Genomic DNA, 20,444 nt, shown 5'->3' with positions numbered 1-20,444 from the left:
TTCAAGCATATGAAAGCAAACATGCAGAACTGCATAACTTATTATGCATAACTTGATTAACTGCATAAAATAAGAACATTGTTTAACTGCATAACATCTTATGCAGATCCAAAAATAACTGCATGACCTGTTATGCATTGTTTAGAGTATCTGCATAACTTGTTATGCATATAAGAAGTGTTATTGTTTTTGTTAAGCATTCCCTGCGTCACTTATTGTTTTAATGCATAACATCTTATGCAGATCCAACATTGACAACATGACAAGTTATGCATTGTTTAGGTTATCTGCTTAAGTAGTTATGCATAAGTAGTTATGCAGTTAAAATGCAAACATTCAAATTTTACAGTGAAAAACTGAAGGGAATGTACAATTAAACAATCAACATAAGACTAAAAGATATATACTATAAAAATGAAGAGAAATACTTGAAAAAATAATTCCATAAGATATATTTTTATGAACAAAAGAAATAATCCAAGATAAATACTAGTTGCGAAAATATAATTCAAGGTAAATGAATACTTCGATTCAACAAACTATTCAACAATCATTAATCACCATGATTGATCAACCAGATCTGAAAAAGACACGAGCTCTGAAACTTTGATCGAATTCTGCAGGTGAGGAATAAACGAGCTCTGCCGGGACGGGGAGGTTTTGAAAAGAGAAATAAATTCTCTTTGAAAAGAAGAGTTTAGAAGGTTAGGGGTATTTTAGGTAAGACATATTTTTTTATTTTAATTTTCCTGGGCCAAATATCCAAATTGGCTATATAAACAGTATATTTCTGATGTTTGGCTATATAAACAGTATCAAAAGCTAAGAATCTATTTCACCCAGGAATTTTGTGTATTGGTCTTTTTGACCAATTTTGTGAATTTTTTGTTCCTTCTTTTTTTTTCTTTTTTTTTTTTTCTCTTGATGTAATTTTTCTATTCTAAAACTCAATTGATGTAATTTCTCTATTCTAAGACTCAATCATGAGCATTTTGTTAAGGCAATTCACAATGATACTCGGTTATAGCACATGTTATAAGCAAGGCTGCTAATGGGAGGTGTCTATATAGAAACCTGTTTTGTCTTATCTTGATTTTGGTATTATAATCTAGTACCTCCTATTAGCAATCTTGGTTATAAGTAATCAGAGCCAATCTAAAATTGAGTTCCACGTGAATTGGGGATGAGCTCTTCTCATGATCCTTTTTCTTTTTACTGGTAAAGGATATTGTGCTGATGAGTTTTGGGCCTAGATCACGTTTCACCGTCCTTTTCATTGGTAGTAGGATACCAAACTCCTTAAATGGATGCTAATATCGATCTTTTATGATGCCGACCTGATTAAATTTGTCATTTTAGCCGCTGTGAGCTCATTTCTTGGATAGCATGGTATTCTTTAACAGATGTTACTGCACATATTTAATGATACCGACCCGATTAATATTGTCATTTTAACCGCTGCGAGCACTCATGTAGCTGTTAAAATGACTACTACGGGTTTATACCATGTCATATATAGCTTTCACAATGCACCATCATTATTGTTTGCGAACCATTGGAAGTGTTGATGCAGTTGACTAATGAAAGTCTACTCCACGCCAAGGGTATAAAAATAAGATTGGTGTTGTTCACGTACGTTGTAAAGCGAATCATTAAATGACCGGAAAATACGTAAACGTGGAGTGTGGGACCCAGAGAAATGACAACAGTATATTTAGTTAGCATTAACAGAAGGCCTAAAATATAAATCCAGAGAGTCCAGCAGTAGAAGTAGAAGAAGATGATGTGATGAGGAGGGTTGGCATCTACTCCAACCCCACATAAAACCAGAAAACCAAAATTTTTATAATATTAATTAAATAATCCCGTACTAGTAAAAATAAATAAAATAAAAATTTCCGATATATATATACATAATTACAATCCCATAACACCAACAACTGGTTTTATTCGCCACTATTGCTCTCTCTCTTTCTCTCATTTCTCATTTCATTCTCTCTCCTTGTGTGACGGAAGAAAAAAAGTGTGAATGATGATGATGATGGTGGAGGAAGATGGTGGCGGAGATTGGGTGAAAGAAGCCATGAAAGACGAATTCATAGTAGCAGAGTTATTGACACGGTTGAAGATGAAGAAACACGACGATTCTGGATCATCCCCATCATCATCATCAGGGATGAAGATGATGACGTCATTAGAGTGGGGTATACGTCAACCGAGGTCTAGACAGGTAATGATACGATGTAGTGGTGGTAGTAATAACACCAGCAATCAAAATCAGACTACCAGTACCGCCACTGCGGTTCAGATTAAGAAAGAAGGTGGTGGTGGTGGTGGCGAGTCAACTCGGGCGAGTCCAACTACTCCTCTTTCTTGGAGTACTGGTGGTTGTGGTAGTGGTGGAGGTGGCGGTGGTGGTGGCGTGTCTATTTGTGGTGGTGATGGTTACGAGGATTCGAGTAAACTTGTTAGACAACGACCGACCTCAGCCGCATCCTTAAGATCTATCAAGGTTAGTTAGATTTGCTTTTTTTTTTTTTTTGGTATCTTCTGCTTGACGCTTGATATATTTGCCGGTGTCACGTTTCCGACGACTGTGTGCTTTAAAGGTGGACTATTTAATTGTTTGACGAAAATACCCTCCTTTCCTTTTTGTTTTTTTACTTTTCCTCTCAAGTGGTTGAGTTTTTTCTGGTTAGTTGGTTGGTTGGTGTACAGTGTCTAGCTTTTTCGATGGACTTCTCTGTGGATTCATTGGATTTTTATTTTCTCCATCGTTATCATCATCAGCATCATCTGATTCCGGTTTTTTGTTTTGACAAAATTGCACATCTCCTTTGACTTTCTCTTGACTTGGTCCAACCTCAAACTTTTCAGATCACTATAGTCATAATCATAATCTTTGATTTAAGTCTGAAGATATTCTCAAAGGGGCATTTTTGTAATGTAAAGACTGTTTCCTTCTCTTCATCTTCTTGGAACACTTCATATTGTCAGCATTTCGTATACTGACCAAAATACCCCTCTTACTATTTTCTGGTGAAATAGATAGAGTCAGCATTCTTTTCCAGGAAAAGAAAAAGAAAATGAGAAAATGATTTTATTCATTCACGTTTGATACCGCGTATCTGTTGTTCACCTGTCATTCTTGTTTGTTTCTTTTTCAAAATAACTAAAATAAAAATAAAGACACCCCAAAAATGAATATTTTGTCATAAAATACCAAAAACAGTATTATATCCACATTCCAAGGTTAATAGTGTCAATTCCACCCACCAATGGATTTCTTGTCATTTTGAAGTTCATTATCGAGTAGAAGATAGAAAGTGTTCCAAAAATTCTTGGTCGGATCCCATCTTCTTCTTCTCTTTTCTAGGGTTGTGATGTCTATCCATTATTACCATAATACCCTTTGACCTTTTTTGGTCAAAAGTCTCACACTTTTTCTGACTCTAAGAAGGTGGAGGAGATGAGGAGATGGTGGGTTTTCTTAATGGATGTTTCCTATGGGCATTACTGGGCCCCACTGGATTAAGTTTGGTATTTAGGTTTTAAAATGTATTTTCTGGAGTAGTTAAAGTGTTGTTAGTATTGGTTGCTAGTGTGTGGTGGCAAATTTTGGGGTGTTGTAGAATTGTTTGTTGCAGCATCTAATCTTCTCTAGCTATATTGGCTGTTGCCCACTCTCTTGTCAGATTGTGTCTGTCTTTGCTAGTCCTAAATTACTCCCAACTCTTCTTTGTAAAATGGGTGGAAAGATCCGGCATGTTGACTGCTAAGTAAGAAAGAATATTAAGTAGTATAATCTTGGTATAAACTAATCTTAAATGCGCAAATCTCAAGGAGGAGACACTTATTATTTGTGGGTTGTTGTTTTACAACATTCACGCATTCCTCTCTTTTTCCTGGGAGGAATAGGAATAGGAATAGGATACTAGAAAGATATAAAGACTTTATTTTTATCACGTGAGTTTTCTTTGGGTTTGGTGGAGAAAGTAACACAAATGTCGGCATTCCTTTTCCCTTTCGTATTTTCAACGGTTCGTATTTATTTTTGTAAATGAATCTAGTGGCTCTAAATTGAATTCGTCATTGATGGTACTCTCTTTATGATTTTAAAATGGGAGAGTTCACCTTATAATGCTGATCCGAATTGTATATTCTGATGAGGTGAGGTCTTGTTTTTCAAAATGGCTGAAAACACGCTTGTTTGCTCGGTGATGATGACGTGGCTTGTTTTCTAACTATTTGTTCCTCTAGTATTGGCATGTAGTGTGTGCATCAAAAGGGGCTTGCATTCTGGTTAACTTTGGGTGTCTTTTGGATTATGAAACTGTGTCATGTCTGTATTGCAGGTCAATGGTACAAGTGAACCTAACAATAGGAGAGCAAGAAAAAAGAAGGTAAACTTTTACAAGTACATATGCATAAGAGTAAAGTCTTACATGTGTATTATCAAGGACAGAATTAAAGTACCCATCTGCAAGAATCTAAGTACATAACTAACTATTTTCATGGGTCCCTACATGGGACAACATCTTGTGATTGCTTTTGTGGATCATATGAGAAAACAAATTGGATGAAGTTGTATCGGTTCCATATTAAGATTGTTAATAAAGATGGATTCTAGATTTGGAGTTAATCTTGTAGTAGCTATTTTTAGTCGATAACGATTTTTGTAGAAAAAAGAATGTTAATTGTGCACATGCACTGAACATGTTTTTCGCTGTTCTCTAGACATTTGCTGAGCTTAAAGAGGAAGAGAGTTTGATGTTAAAAGAAAGGTTTCATTTAAAGAAGGTACAACAACTTGGTTATACCTTTTGTTTTTGTTGCTTTGTACTTGCCAATTTTCTCTATGGATTTAGCTATTGTTTGGATCATAACTAACCATTCTGGTTTTCAACTTGTATGTTTAATAGGAACTGGCAACATTAAGAAGGAGTTGGGAGGAAGAAAAGGCTAGGAACAATCAACTCAAGAGAATTAAGGTGAATGACTAACCATATTATTTGAATATAACAAAAATTTATTTCCTTCTAGGTAAGGTAATATACGATGAGTTTCCATTTGGCATGCGTGTAATTCAGTTTAGTATCGTTACTATAATGTATGGACTTCTGAACGGCTGCCATTGTTATGCCATTTCAGCGCATAAATCATACCAAGGACAACCACTTGTTAAGTAGATGCATCTTTATGTATGTATACAATATAGATGGTAACTAAACCATAGAGAAGTAGAATGAGTGATGGTCAGAAATGTGATAGATAACATGAGGTGTACGAAAAACATTTTAGTAATTTATCCATCACATGTGGGATATGGAAGTTCGAATTTAAACCTCTTTGGATTAACATATAGATAAAGAGTAAATGAATGGTGATTTGTTTTCGATTTTAGACCATGTTTTGAACACACAGACTTTGACTCAAGGAAGTGGGTAAAGTCTCCTTCTACATAGTTTCTGTTTCGTTTCATTATATTCAGTTAAAAGAATGTGGCTCTAAGTATGTTTTTCTCGTAGATGCAGGTTGATTTGCAACATATATCATCAAACCAAAGAGTTACAACTGTTATATCTCAGGAAGTGATCTACAGTCAATCATGCAATAACGGAGGAATTGATCAGACGTTGATGTTGCCTATGGTGTTGATTGGTGCCCGTCATGACGTGGGTATGTCAGTAGTACCCCCAGCAACACTAACTCTATCTAATGAACCAAAGGAGAATGAAGCTCGGAAAAGCCTATTTGATCTACCGGACTTAAACGAGCCTTTTGGAGAAGATTCTGGTCCTGAGGTCCTGTATGGAATGAGCTGACTGTAACTGTAATTGTAAATATAAATACCTTTTACTCTTCCATCGGGACATTAGGTAGGTTAATCGTTATAATATACTGCCTTGCTAATTATTCTCAAAAAAGCAAAGGGTATACAGGTAAAACTTGTAACTATTTTTTCGAGGATTTCGGATTTTTAATCTAATGACATTTATTTTGAACCTCATCTGTATGAATTATTTGAAAATCTAATACGACTCTCATTTTTGTTCTTACATGATTTGTGTAGATAAAATGTCATCTGTAAATAATTTATATTTAACACTTAACAGTCAATATTGAAGCTAGAGGACACTTGTTTGAACACCATTCAGGTAAACAGTAACCGGGATTGATCCCAGCAGCAAACGACTAATATGAAACCTCTTTCACAATCTCCTCGCTCTGAAAGAAAACCAATTTATCAAGAACAAGGTCAATTCCACTTCAGTAACCTGTTTTCACATAAGTATACCTTGTGAATCCTGAGATGCACTCTGTGTGTCGCAGAACATCTGTATTAAGTAACGGAATCTTTGGTATGTATGTATCATGTATGCGGCAAGAGAGACTCGAAAGCTGCACAATATCCTTACCTCAGTCTCACTTGAATTTGCTTTGTTGTTCCAGAGATTTTATTTGGGCTGGGTTTTTCTTAGATAAAAGTGTCATGAAGGCCATATTTGTCACATGATAGACTTTGGGCCACAATGGCTAATTTCGGACTTTGGATTTTGATCGTGCTAAAGACAATTTCCAATGTGGATAAGCTATATTCATATTTCATGGTATAAATTTTTGCATCACTAAATATATTTGGGGTCACTTGACATATTTTAAGCAACAATAACAAGTATTGTGTCATGGGTACTGTAACAAAGATTAATTTTTGCTAACAATATACATGGAATGTCACATAACAATTTTGGGTCACCATAACAAATTTTGGCTCACAGTGTAAATTTTAAACCCCATTGCAGGTTTCATATCATGGATTTAAGTTTGGGATAAACTTGGGGGAATATTAGGATCATCAGTTAGGGGATGATGGTAATAGAGGTCAACTTTAATAAAGATGAATAATTTAGATTTTTTGTTCTCGATTTTCTTCTCAATTTCTTGATTTCTTAATCTTTGATTTTTTTTATTTTTTTTTTGGGAGTTTGCTTTGTTCTTGATCTTTATTTCCTTCTTGGATATGTTCTATTCTTCCTCCTCTGCTTTGATTTCTCTGTATCGCCTATGATGTGTCTGGATTATTATCACCTCTTCTCAAGCTTCTTTTCTTCTGGCTAGATCTACATTTTTTCTAATGTTTTTCTCTTTATCTGTTAAGTGTTTTATTTTGAATAGACCTATCTTTCTGTAATCAGTGTGGTTTGATCTTATATTCTCTTCTTTTTTTTAGGTCTTTCTCTCTTTTTTTTTTTCTATCAATCTTTGCTGGTCTGATTTATTTCATATGCTTTTTGCTTGGTCTACTCTGATATGAATCTAAAACTTAAAATAAAAGACAATCTCTCAGAAATGTTGAAGCAAAAATTTAACTAACTATGCTAAAAGCTTTTGAAGGAAAAACTCTTGTCTCCCTCTTCTCTGGACATTTCTTTCATTTTAAAAAGGAATTTCAAAATGGTTTTAGATTGGACCATCAAGATTCTTACTTCCCGTTTACAGATCCACAAAAAGTTTGTCTTCCTTTCTTCCGGCTCTTCTGATTTTTCAAACTTTCCTTTTTAATTGATCAATTATTGTTTCCTCTCTTGGATCTTTCTGTTTTTAATAATGGAAAAAACAAAAATCCAAAAAAAACAAAAATTCCTGGGTTTGGCTTTTCATTTAGGGAGGTAGACCTTTTGCTTCCTAAAATCTTCTTGGTGAGTCGTGTTTGTGGAATTCTTAGAAGTTGTTTCTCTATCTCTTTATCCTCTCTAATTATCAGTGGCTTTCTTTTCTTCTTAAGTGATCATGTTTAAAATTTTGCTGAGAACAGGGATGGGGATTGTTTATTTTGTCTAGTCCTTTTTTGGATTTGTCTTCACTAAAGGACTTGAATTATAAAGCTTTGTTACGTTTTTTTAAGGAATGGATCCAATTTTGTTGTCCTAATTTAAAGTTGTTGTGTTTGTTGGTCTGTTAGTTCATTTCTGTCTTCCTGTTAGGTTTTTTGGAATTGGTCTCAACGATTTTTTCTCGATTGAATAGGTATTTTGTTTTAGCTTTTACGTGTAGTTGAGTTTTTCGCTTAGATTCTCTCTGAATTCCTCTTTGTGGCTCAGGGGAGCAATTTTTTTTTCCCTAGACCCTGACCCTAACTCCGCTGATCCTAAAACAAACCCTAGGAAAGTCCTAATTTAGTACCCTCTTTACTTTTAACCCTATTTTTTTTCGCTCATACTCTTTTTTTTGACATCAAAGTCATCTTTCTCGCCAGGTCTCGTGGCAGTTTCGTGAATCAATTTTAGCTTAGGGGATTGCATCTGGAAGACTTTGTATGTATAGGATATCTCTGCAAGAAACAAGTGTCCGGGTATTATAGTTGGTTTGGTTTGGCTATACATGGCCCTTTTCTTTCACTCTTAACCTTTTGTTTTATTTCCATTTCAAATGTTAATCTCTTGTCCTCTGTTGTATTATTAAGATGCATATTGTTCGGGTTCACTAGTTTCTGAAACTTCTTAGAACCCATTAAATTCTTTAGTTTTAATAAACTCTAAAGTATTAGTTGACTCCAGTTTTTACGCTCTGTGATTATTTTGACTGCTCATTCCTTTAATCTGCTTGAGGTTATCCACAACATTATTACCGGAATAATTGAGACTAGACAGTAATCTAGGCTTCTTAATTTGCTCTCATCTTGTACAATTGTATTATCTTTTTAGTTTCAGTAATATTTAAATGAGTTACTTTAGTTTTCAATTGGTGTTAGTTACAACTTGGATTATTTTCTATTTACTAGCTTTCCCTTTTAATATGTATTGTGTCTGTGTAAGGTTGGTGTGTAATTTAGCCTTCTTTTGTGCTTCTTCTTGCAATAGGAAATTGATGGCTCCTGTGAAACAACACGATGCTGAAATCAATACTGCCTATCTTCTATATGGTTGCATTTTTTCGAAGATGCTGCCCCCACCATCAAAATCTTCGATTGTGGAAAAGTCTATAGCGTCATCCTCAATCATTAAGAAGATATCTCTTTCCTGTACGAGCAGTTGTGGCACTTTTATCAGACTTGTTCGTGATAAAGATACTCAATTTTCACAACTTGTTTGTGAATCCTTACACATTGCCAGTATTAGAAGACTACTCATTGGGTACTGATGGAGAATGCATGTTTCTTACTCTTCTGAAGAATTACAAAGGTTTTGGTTATCTTTGCATATTTAGTTCTAGGACCTTCTTTAAGACTTATCGCTTTGTGCTCTTTTTCTTCATCAAAGGTTTTACTCCTTTGGTTATGGGTTTTCCTTATCAAGGTTTTTAACGAGGAAACATATGTGTGTCCAACACCTTTTGGTGGTTTTATCATTTACTTTCCACCGTCTGCTTTTAAATTTTTATGTAATACCTTTAAATTTTCATGTAATACTTCTGTTGTAACCTCAGATGGTAACGCCTTAAGTTAGTTCCTTTAATGAATTCCTAATTTACAAAAAAAAAGATCATAAATTTAATTTTTAGCCACAGACTAAATGTTTTTGTCATAGTGAAAATTTTGAATCCCACGGCAAATTCAAGATTTTGGTTAGAGGGAGAGCAAAAAGAAATTCGAGGAGAGAAAAAATTGTAGTTGATCCGTAACTAGGATCGATTTAGTATAAATGAACGAATCAGACAAAATTACCCTTTATAATCACACAACTTTTTCACACATGTTTAACATTCACTGAAACTTAACCTTCTAATCGTCTTCTCCCAACCTTACCTCCTCCAAACTCTAAGAATACACAAAATAAAAATGAAAATCTATCTATTATTGTCAAATTTTGCGGGCATCCAACTCATAACCAGTTGGCAATGAGTGGCCTTCCCATATTATATTTTAAGTTTAAAGTTAATTAAGGGGATATTAGCAATGTGAGACTATTGTCCTTTCACATGCCCCCTCACGTGTAAGGCCAGTAACTCGTCCTAACACGTGGACCTACGTACGTAATTACCAAAGTCGGTCATGGGTGCACAAGTGAATAAATTGGCCAAAATTGGGCGTACACCCCGCGTACGGGCCTAGCTCTGATACCATGTTAAAGTCTGCGGGCATCCAACTCAAAACCAATTGGCAATGAGTGGAGTGTCCCTTCCATATCATATTTAAGTTAATTCAAGGGATATTAGTGTTAGAGCACTGCTCGGCCGAACTCGCAAGCGTTGCTATTCCAAGCTTGTTTGTAAAGTTTAGTTTCCAAAACTATAAGTCTTGATTTCTAGTTTACTTATAGCTATGTCTCGGATTAGGATAGAATGTGGAGTGAGATTTAGACTTTACGACGCTCATCGATTGAAGACGAAGAACTACTAAGGAGATCTTTTGGAACTTCATCAACAAAAGCTATGTGGAGACTTGAACTCATCTATCACTCAGAAGTCTATTTCTATTCTATCTTCTATTGAGTCAAAAGTCGCAAATATATATAGACTTTATTTTATAAACATTTGATATTTCGAGCTGAGTTTAACTTGCTTACATATTTCTCGAAATATGTGTTGGCAAGCTTTCGCTTTAACCAAGTTCATATTTTCTTCTTGAAGAAAGTCAAAAGATGATCATGTGAAAATCTCCTGGTAATATCTTACATGATTTGTGTGAGACAGTCATTCGATGTAGACTCTGAATGTTTCGTATTGATATATTAATCACTTGAAAATTTCTTTGAAGCTAATAGTTTGTGTGAGATAGCTATTCCGATCATCTAAGAATGTTGCAATGATTAAACTGGACTTTAGAACAACTAACCATTGATTGGACATAGCACAATATGGGTACTTGTATACTAATTGTTGCATGTTACTCCAAGTCTGGGAACCATGGTATGCATACCCGTATGCGTAATGGTTAACAGTTGAAGTACGGGAACTTAGTATGCATACATGTATGCGTACTGGCTTAATAGCTCAAATCTGGGAATTTAGTATGCGTACCCGTTTGCATACTAATTCAATTGAGTTCGGTCATGAACGACGGTATGTGTACCCATTCACATATTGGCGGACGGACCAAGTCCGGAACTCTAAGTATGCGTACTTGTTTGCATACTTGAGTGGGTTAAGTTCTAAAATCGGTTTATTCGTGAACAAATACATTTATATAATAAGGAATACAATCTTTTGAAAACTGTGGTTATAATGTTCATGAATTGATTTGAGTGAATCAAAATCGATTTTGCTTCACTTGTGTCTTGTATACTTCTATGGGAATAAAAACAATTGAATAACTCTATAACTAGTTTCATTTGAGTCGTTTGAATTAGTTGTGTTAAACATGAACAAGGTTGATATGAAAGTGTTTGTATGGCCAACTTCAGTTAACTATTGTTGAGCCAACTAGGTCTACACGTTTAGGTACAATTACCCATATCTGAATATAGGTACATTTCATTTGGGTGTAACAAGCTAAGTTCTATCTAACGGTTGAAAGATATTAGCTTGAATCTAATCAGGTTTTCATCTAAAGGTGAATATTGAAATGCTTTGTTACCAAGGTAGCATTCATTGCAAACCCTGGTTTGAAGACTATATAAGGGAGAACTCTAGCAACTGGGAAACCTAATCCCACACCTCATGTGTGATAGTAGTTGCGACAAGAGTCGATTCTCCTTTAACCCAAGTTTTTCTAAAACCATTATAGGTTAACGACTTAAAGACTTCATTGGGATTCTGAAGCCAGACCCAATTATTTTCTATGAACTTGCGTGTTCTGATCTTACTTTGTTCTATTGTATTAAGTATTATATTTTATAAGATTTTCTCGAGATTCAATCTCCAATAGGTAAGATAAAAAGTAGTCACAAACATCTTCGTCACATCGTTTGTGATTCCACAATATCTTGTTTCGCTACCATACGATTAAGATAATTGTGAGGTGATTGATATTACTAGGATGTTCTTCGGGAATATAAGTCCGGTGTGTCAATTGGTTCCTGTTCACCTTGATTTATTAAAATACGGAACAAAAACTCGTAGGTATTTCTGTGGGAGACAAATTTATCTATTCAATAGACTTTTCTGTGGGAGACAGATTTTTTTATCAAGTCTTCGACTTTGGGTCATAGCAACCCTTAGTTATGGGTGAGATCAGCTAAGGGATTCAGAGGCGTAAGGAACGCGACTGTACCTTAATTAGTGTGAGATTGGTTAGGGATCAACTACATTCTAGTCTGAAGTTAACTTGTAGTAGGCTAGAGTCTATAGCGGCTTAATACAGTGTGGTGTTTAAATCTGGACTAGGTCTCGGGGTTTTTCTGCGTTTGCGTTTTCCTCGCTAACAAAATTTCAGGTGTCTGTGTTATTTTTTTTCCGCATTATATTTTTTACGTAATTGAAATATCACAGATTTTAATTGCGTAGTTCAATCAATTGATGAATCCAACCTTTGATTGTTGATTGAAATTTATTGACTCTTGGGTATTGGTCTTTGGTACCATCCAAGTTATTTCTCATATTAATCCAGCTCACAGATTTCTATCTGTTCTATTGAAGATTTATTTGATAAATTGAGATATAACTCTTGGATGTATTTTCCTTGATTGAGTCTGACTGTCTAGTTGATTCTCTTGGAAATATATTGGATTTAGTCCATACAGATTGCCTAAACGAAATATTGGGTGTGGTTGTTAGACCCCCGCTTTTTCAATTGGTATCAGAGCAGGCAAACACGTTTAATACCTCATAAGTCTGTGTTTGTAGCAATCTGACTCTATGGTTAGTAAAGTCTCTATAAATGCTTCACCAAAATTAGATCTACTCAACTCCGAGTGTGTTCTAGAAACCATCGATGAGGTTGAGTGCTTTGATCTAGAAAAAATCATCAAAATCTTTGTCGATAAAAACAATGAGTGATAAGGAAAATTGATGGTCATCATTGCGAAATTTATATCAAAAACTCTGATCTTCGAGAACGTTCTGAAGAGCTAGTTAATCTCCAGAAGAAGATGGATAAAAAAATCCGGATCAATTCTGATCTTGTTGCAGATATTACAAATTATAAGGATTTGAAGTCTGTCAAAGTTACTTCTATGAATACGAATAACTCCTTTAATTCTTCCATGAAGAATTGTCGAAAGTCAGGAGATAAGCGAGGTCTAGTGTTTGTGAAACCTGATGCGACTCATAACCTCTCAGATGAGTTTAAAGTTGTTGGTTTATGTATGTTTTGTGGTTCTCATAATCATTTTCAACATACGTATATATCTTTCAAGAAAAGTTTAAAGGTTGCTAGTGATCTTCACAAGAAAGCTGAACAACTGTTTTGTTCTCTCAAAAGGTGTACAAATCTAACAAGAAAACCCAATCGGGTTAGTAGTGTTAGTATGGAAGCTTTTGCTCTAAAATAAACATCACCCTTTCAATAGTTCCTTGATAATGGATGTAGCAGACATATTATTGGAGATATTTCGTGGTTTGTGAACTCAAACGACTTTGAGGAGGACCAGTATCATTCGGAGATGGGAGTTTTTTCTACATAAGAAAGAAGGGAACGATCAAACTACCTGGGGTTCCTGAAATTCATGATGTAGTATACGTTAAAGGTGTGACTGCTAATCTTCTTTCTGTTAGTCAAATTTGTGACAAAGGCCATAAAGATGTATTCAATGCGAATGGATGTGAGACTGTAGACAAAACTGGAAAAATAATTTTTCAGGGAACTCGTGGTAAAAATAACTGTTATCTTTTAGATACTTAGTTTAGTAATTGTTGCAATTTGACTAAGGTGGAACCTACTCTTCTTTGGCATGAAAATTTTGGCCGCATCAATTATCACCTTCTAACTAAGATCATCAACAAGGAACTTGTTAGAGGTGTTCCCAAAATCAATGCTAAGTTTGAGGGTGTCTGTGGTGCCTGTCAAAAGGGTAAACAAACGAAAGTTCCACATAAATCATCTCGAGATATTCTCACTAAAGCTCCACTTGACTTAATTCAAATAGATCTCTTGTCCCTATTCAACAACCTACTGTTGCTGGAAAGAAGTATGCTTTAGTTATGGTAGATGATTACACCAGATTCACTTGGGTGGCTTTTTTAGCTCATAAGAATGAAACCCTTGATGAATTCAAGATTAATATAATCCAGAACGAACAAGGTCGCAAGCTAAAAAAAAATTAGAAGTGACCATGGAACTGAATTCAAAGACACTAAAGTGTTTGAATTTTGTGACAAACTGGGGATTATTCAACAATACTCACCACCCATTACTCCAAAAGCAAATGGAGTTGTATAAAGGAAGAATAAAAACATTCATGAAATTGCAAGGGTAATGCTCCGTAACAAAACTTACCGTTGAAGTTTTGGGGAGAAGTTGTTTTCACAGCATGCTATTTGATCAACCGTGTCTACCTACGGTCAAAAACGCTAAATACTCCTTATGAGTTGTGGTACGGTAAGAAACCCAACCTATACACTATCTCAGAGTGTTTGGAAGTAAGTGCTACATTCTGAAAGATCGAGAACAGAAAGGGAAATTTGATTCTAAAAGCAATGAAGGTATCTTTCTTCGTTATGCATCTGATAGTCGCGGTTTTCAAGTTTTTAATCTAAGAACCCAAGTTATATGATGGAATCTGCAAATGTCAGCATCGAAGATCTGAGCAATTTTCGTCATGATAGCTCTCTTGCTGAATAGCCTCCAACTGAGACAATTGAGAAAGTCAAGAAAATTCCAGAATCAGTAGAAGTTGTTCCAATAATTACTGATCCTGACATCTCTAGTGACGAGGAGAAAATCTCTAACCAAGCCATTCATGTTGAACAAGAACGTGCTCCTCCTCGGCACCTCTGGGTTCAAAGGAATCATGATACTAATAATATTATTGGAGGAAAGGATTCTACATCTAAGACAATAGGACAACTTTAAAATATTTGCAATTTTGGTTGTATCTATCACAAGTGGAACCGAAAAATATTGATGAAGCTCTTAGTGATCCCTTTTGGGGTGAATGCAATGCATGAAAAGTTAAATCAATTTCAAAGAAAAGATGTATGGGAGCTTGTACCTTGTCCCTCCAATATCAATATTGTTGGTACTAAATGGATATTCAAGAACAAGTCTGATGAATATGGCACCATTGTCAGAAACAAAGACATACTTGTCTCTCAGAGATATTCATAGATTGAAGGTATTGACTTTGATGAAACCTTTGCCCCTGTGGTATGTCTTGAGTCCATTCGTTTGTTATTAGCTCATGCTTGTTTTCTTAAGGTTAAGCTGTTTCAAATGGACATAAAATGCGCATTCCTGAACGGAAATTTAAAGGAAGAGGTCTATGTCGCTCAACCTAATGGATTTGAAAATCCCGAATTCCCAGATCATGTCCTTAAGCTCAAAAAGGCATTATATGGGTTAAAACAAGCACCTCGTGCCTGGTTCGGAAAACTAACTACTTCTCTTCTTAGGAAAGGTTTTTCGAGAGGTGGAGCTGATAAAATATTGTTTACCAAATGGAGTGGGAAAGATGTTATCATTTCTCAAGTTTATGTAGATGATATCATCTACGGATCAATATCTAAGAAAGTTGCAAAAGATTTTCAAGTCTCTCTTGGTAAGGAGTTTGAAATGAGCAATGTTGGTGAATTAAAGTTCTTTTTAGGATTACAGATTCAACAACATAAGGATGGAATTTACTTATCTCAAGAAAAATATGCTAAGGATCTTGTGACAAGGTTCGGTCTTGATAAGTCAACTCCACAACTGTCTCCTATACCCACCACTAGTAAATTACATCGAGATGAGAAATGAGTAAATGTGGATCAAAAACTTTATCGATCTATCATTGGAAGCCTTTTATATCTCACATCTACTAGACCTGATATTGCTTTTAGTGTTGGTTGTTGTAATAGATTTCATGTTAATCCAAAGGAGTCTCATCTTGCAGCTTCGAAAAGGGTCATGCGATATATTCAACACACTATCGGGTATGGTCTATCTTATACTTTTGATATTAACACTGATCTTACTGCCTATTCAGATGCTGATTGGGCAGGATGTGTGGAAGACAGAAAGAGTACATCTGGAGGATTCTACTATGTAGGATTGAATCTTGTGTCTTGGCATAGAAAGAAACAATATTCATAATCTCTCTCAACATGTGAAGCAGAATACGTTGCTGCAGGATCATGTTGTACTCAACTTCTATGAATGAAACAAATGCTTGCTGATTATGAAATTGACATTGGATTAATACAAATATTTTGTGATAACTCTAGCGCAATTCGCATCACTGAGAATCCTGTTGAGCACTCAAGAACTAAACACATCGACATCAGGTATCATTTTATTAGAGATCTCTATGGTATCATTAATATAGAATTTGTGCCTTCTGAACAACAATTGGTCTGATATTCTCACCAAATCTTTAGATACTGCTACGTTTCAACACTTACGGCAGTCTATTAGATTTCTCGCTGTTTTATTTCCCCTGGATCTGTCAATATCTTTTGGGAAATAAAAGCTTGACGTTTCAGTGAAGTGTTGTTTCAATTCCTCATTTGTTTCTAGTAGAAGTAGTTTGTTTTTGTTTAGTATCAAAGTGTCAAAGAAATCCTTATTTTCTTGCAAAAGTAAGGTAACTCTTGTTGTTCTTTCAGAAATGACATTTTATGGGGGAGAGTTCTTAATTGAACTTGTGCTTAATTACCAAATCTTTGTGGGGATTGCGGCTGTGGAATATCGTAGGAGTTTTATTGTATATTTATAAACTCTTTGATGAATACAATAAGTTCCAACTATGTGAAATTATTGAAACAAAGTTGATATGTTCCCTTTTAGTCATGAAGTATCTCTATGAGAATTTCATTGTGATCCCTCTAGTTTTCGTACCTTTGCCAATTTATATTGACAAAAAAGGGGAGAATTATTGTGTAGTTTACAATACAAATACATATGGTTTACGAATAATTATGTAAGAGGGAGTGGTTTTCATTGTGAGATGAAGTATTGACTAAGGGGGAGTGATACATATCACCATAGTATTATTGTCAAAGTTGTAGTACAATTGAACTTTGATGCTGTGTAATAATACTATGACACTGTATAACAATAATTGAGAACAATGGTTTTCTTATTGTTATGGCTACGGATCTTCAACAACTATGATGCTGCGTTGAACACGTCTAGAATCACTAGGGTACTTTGAAGTGACAAATATTTCGAGTAATATTGAAGAACCAAGGAAATAAAGTATTTGGATGAGAAGCTACAAAGTTTATTTATTTGTAATCTATATGTATTGATAGTTCTGTCACTAAAATTGACAAAGGGGGAGATTGTTAGAGCACTGCTCGGTCGAAATCGCAAGCGTTGCTATCTCAAGATTTTTTGTCAAGTTTAGTTGCAAAAATATAAGTCTTGATTTCTAGTCTACTTGTAGCTATGTCTCGGATTAGGATAGAATGTGTAGTTGAGCTTTAGACTTCACAGCATTCATCGATTGATGAAGAACTACTAAGGGGAGCTTGTGGAACTTCATTAACAAAAGGTATGTGGAGACTTGAACTCATCTATCACTTGGAAGTCTATTTCTATTCTGTCTCCTATTGAGACAAAAGTCGCAAAGCTATATAGACTTTGTTTTATACATATTTGATATTTTAACCTGAGTTTAACTTGCTTACATATTTCTCGAAATATGTGTTGGTAAGATTTCTCTTTACCCAAGTTCATCTTTTCTTCTTGGTGAAAGTCAAAAGATGATCATGTGAAAATCACCTGGTAACATCTTACATGATTTGTGTGAGACAATCATTTGATGTAGACTCGGAATGTTTCGTATTGATATATTGATCACTTGAAAATTTATTTGAAGCTAATAGTTTGTGTGAGACAGCTATTCCAATCTTCTAAGAATGTTGCAATGATTAAAATGGACTTTAAAACAACTAACCATTGATTGGACATATCACAGTATGGGTACTTGTATGATAATTGTTGCATGTTACTCCAAGTACAGGAACCATAGTATGCATACCCGTATACGTACTGGTTTAACAGTTGAAGTCCGGGAACTTAGTATGCATACCCGTATACGTACTGGCTTAACAGCTCAAGTCCGGGAATTTAGTATGCGTACCCGTTCGCATACTGGCAGACAGACCAAGTCCGAGACTCTAAGTATGCGTACCCGTTTGCATACTTGAGTAAGTTAAGTTCTAAAATCGATTTATTCGTGAACAAATATATTTATATAATAAGGATTGCAATCTTTTGCAAACCGTGGATATAATGTTCATGAATTGATTCGAGTGAATCAAAATCGATTTTGCTTCAATCGTGTCTTGTATACTTCTATGAGAATATAAACAATTGAACAACTCTATAACTAGTTTCATTCGAGTCATTTGAATTAGTTGTGTTAAAGATGAACAAGGTTGATATGAAAGTGTTCATATGGCTAACTTCGGTTAACTATTGTTGAGCCAACTAAGTGTACACGTTTAGGTATAATTACCTATATCTAAATATAGATACATTTTATTTGTGTGTAACAATCTAAGTTCAATCTAACGGTTGAAATATATTATCTTGAATCTAATCAGGTTTTCATCTAAAGGTGAATATTGAATGCTTTGTTACCAAGGTTGCATTGTGTCATGTAACTTGTAACACTTGAACCTAGTTAGTGGGTCTTTAGCCTTTGGGATTCGTTTTTAAGCACACAATCCCATGTTTGGGTACTCCCTTGTATTCAGTTTATTTCCTTAGTTAGGGTTACTCATTGGATGTTTACACCCGTTGGGTGATTGGTTAGAAAGAAGTCGGATATTCATTGGTCGTGCTTGCTGTAAGAGAAACCAATGAGAAATTTAATGAAATTCAGGCTTTATCCTTAAGTTAGGAAGAGAAGATATTGTTGTTAGTGAATCAGCAATTCTGTTTCATGATAATTGGTATCAGCCATTAAAGGTCCTGATCGCCTGAAGTTATGACTGAAGGTGTTGATAAAGCTACTACAATAAAAGAGGCTGCAACTCAGTTGCAGAGTCATTCAGATAGGTTACTAACATTGGAGGAGGCTGTTAAAAACATCTCTTATGAGGTTCATTCCTTGTCTAATGATATCATTCCTGTCAAAGAATCTCTCACGACGATCGTCTTACTATGTCAACGGTTGGGTATTCCTACTGATCCAGTTCAGCCGGAAAATCCAGAGCAACCTGCTATAGCTTGAAATCATGAGTTGATTCATCAATCTGGTAAATATTCTCGACACCCTAAAATCGATTTTCTAAGATCCGATGGTTCTAATCCTAGAGGTTGGATTCGTAAGTGTAATCAATACTTTCAGTTAGACTTTATTTTTTTTAAAACCCTACAGAAGGGTGGTTTAAATATAAACTGTTTGCAGAGAAGGACGGCGATTGTGATATCGCCTCGGCCCCTCGGGTTCGTACATGACATAGGAGTCGTGGCCCGAGTCGACTTCAGCGGTTCATCCCCCGTCTGGTATGAGAGGTAAGTTTGTCGAAACACTCGTCAGTCCCCTGTCAGCGAGTTGCTGTATTCCTTCGTTTGCATATATGATGAGGATTTGAAAACGGCTGATTTAATTTCCTAGTAAAGGGCAAGGACTGGCCATACAAGATAAGGGTTCGGATTTCATCACCGTTCCCTTCTTGCCCGCCTTAGGAAAACGAAACCAAACGCGAACCTAAGCCTAAAATTTGACTAGAACGAGACCTATAGGGTAACAAGCTTAATAGGAAAGTCATTCGAAAAATATTGGTTACTCTTTTAAGCATGCTTCAAAGTTCATGATTGTTTTTGTGAATTGAATACGCCGCCTTGTAATGCCGGTGAGGCCTTGGGTATCAAAGCTCCAGTGAGCTTCCCTCGTCTCGATTCAACTTACTTAAACTCAGATTGATTACAGAGGGGTTTGCTTAAATTATAACGAATTCCGTTTCGAAGGATTAGAAGCTGGTCTAGAAACAATCTAAGTGGAGACATCATGCTTTTTGTTTGCTAGAAATCAGTAGGTTTGCTGTGGTGGAGTCATCCTTGTTTGTGTTTGCATAGAACTTCCCTTCCTTTTACTGATGAACTTCATAAAGTAGATCTAGCTTCGATTCATTTGATGGTAAAGCAGATTCATGGTTTTTAGATTATCAAGAGGGTAAACCTTTCATAGCTTGGCCTTAATTTTCATCTGATGTGTGATGTCGCTTTGAAGACGTATCTTATGATAATTATGTAGGCAGTTTTAACAAATTAGCTGAAATTATTACCGTTGAAGAATATTTTGAACGTTATGAGTCTTTGAAGGCTTTAATGAAATCTCGTAATCCCAGTTTATCCTAAGATTACTATACTATGAGCTTTGTCAGTGGGTTAAAGGAGGAAATTCGTAATGTCGTTCAGATGTTCAAGCCTACTTCAGATACTGATGCCTTCTACCTTGCTAGAATGCGACATG

General features: G+C 35.4%; 1 protein-coding gene across 2 annotated transcripts; it reads left to right on the top strand.

Moving 5' to 3' along the window:
• Positions 1–1,907: 1,907 nt before the first annotated feature.
• On the top strand, positions 1,908–6,059 carry LOC113355934. 2 transcript variants are annotated; one of them, XM_026598921.1, is made up of 5 exons: positions 1,908–2,512; positions 4,356–4,403; positions 4,738–4,800; positions 4,923–4,991; positions 5,535–6,059. In XM_026598921.1, the coding sequence occupies exons 1-5, from the start codon at positions 2,030–2,032 to the stop codon at positions 5,823–5,825; spliced, it is 954 nt and encodes a 317-aa protein (XP_026454706.1). In that variant the 5' UTR covers positions 1,908–2,029; the 3' UTR covers positions 5,826–6,059. The 2 variants fall into 2 exon arrangements, with proteins under 2 accessions (XP_026454706.1, XP_026454705.1); XM_026598920.1 differs by having other exon boundaries at positions 5,529–6,059.
• Positions 6,060–20,444: the final 14,385 nt, after the last annotated feature.

Source organism: Papaver somniferum, chromosome 3, assembly GCF_003573695.1.
Source record: "Papaver somniferum cultivar HN1 chromosome 3, ASM357369v1, whole genome shotgun sequence".
Lineage (NCBI taxonomy): Eukaryota > Viridiplantae > Streptophyta > Magnoliopsida > Ranunculales > Papaveraceae > Papaver > Papaver somniferum.
This window is presented reverse-complemented; position numbering and strand designations above follow the sequence as displayed.

Bases quoted from the DNA above. Each gene is read 5' to 3' on its own strand.
- LOC113355934 (XM_026598920.1), top strand. From the start codon at position 2,030: ATGATGATGATGATGGTGGAGGAAGATGGTGGCGGAGATTGGGTGAAA. The intron at 4,801-4,922 runs GTACAACAACTT...TATGTTTAATAG, and splicing joins AAAGGTTTCATTTAAAGAAG to GAACTGGCAACATTAAGAAG. The intron at 4,992-5,528 runs GTGAATGACTAA...TTTTTCTCGTAG, and splicing joins ATCAACTCAAGAGAATTAAG to ATGCAGGTTGATTTGCAACA.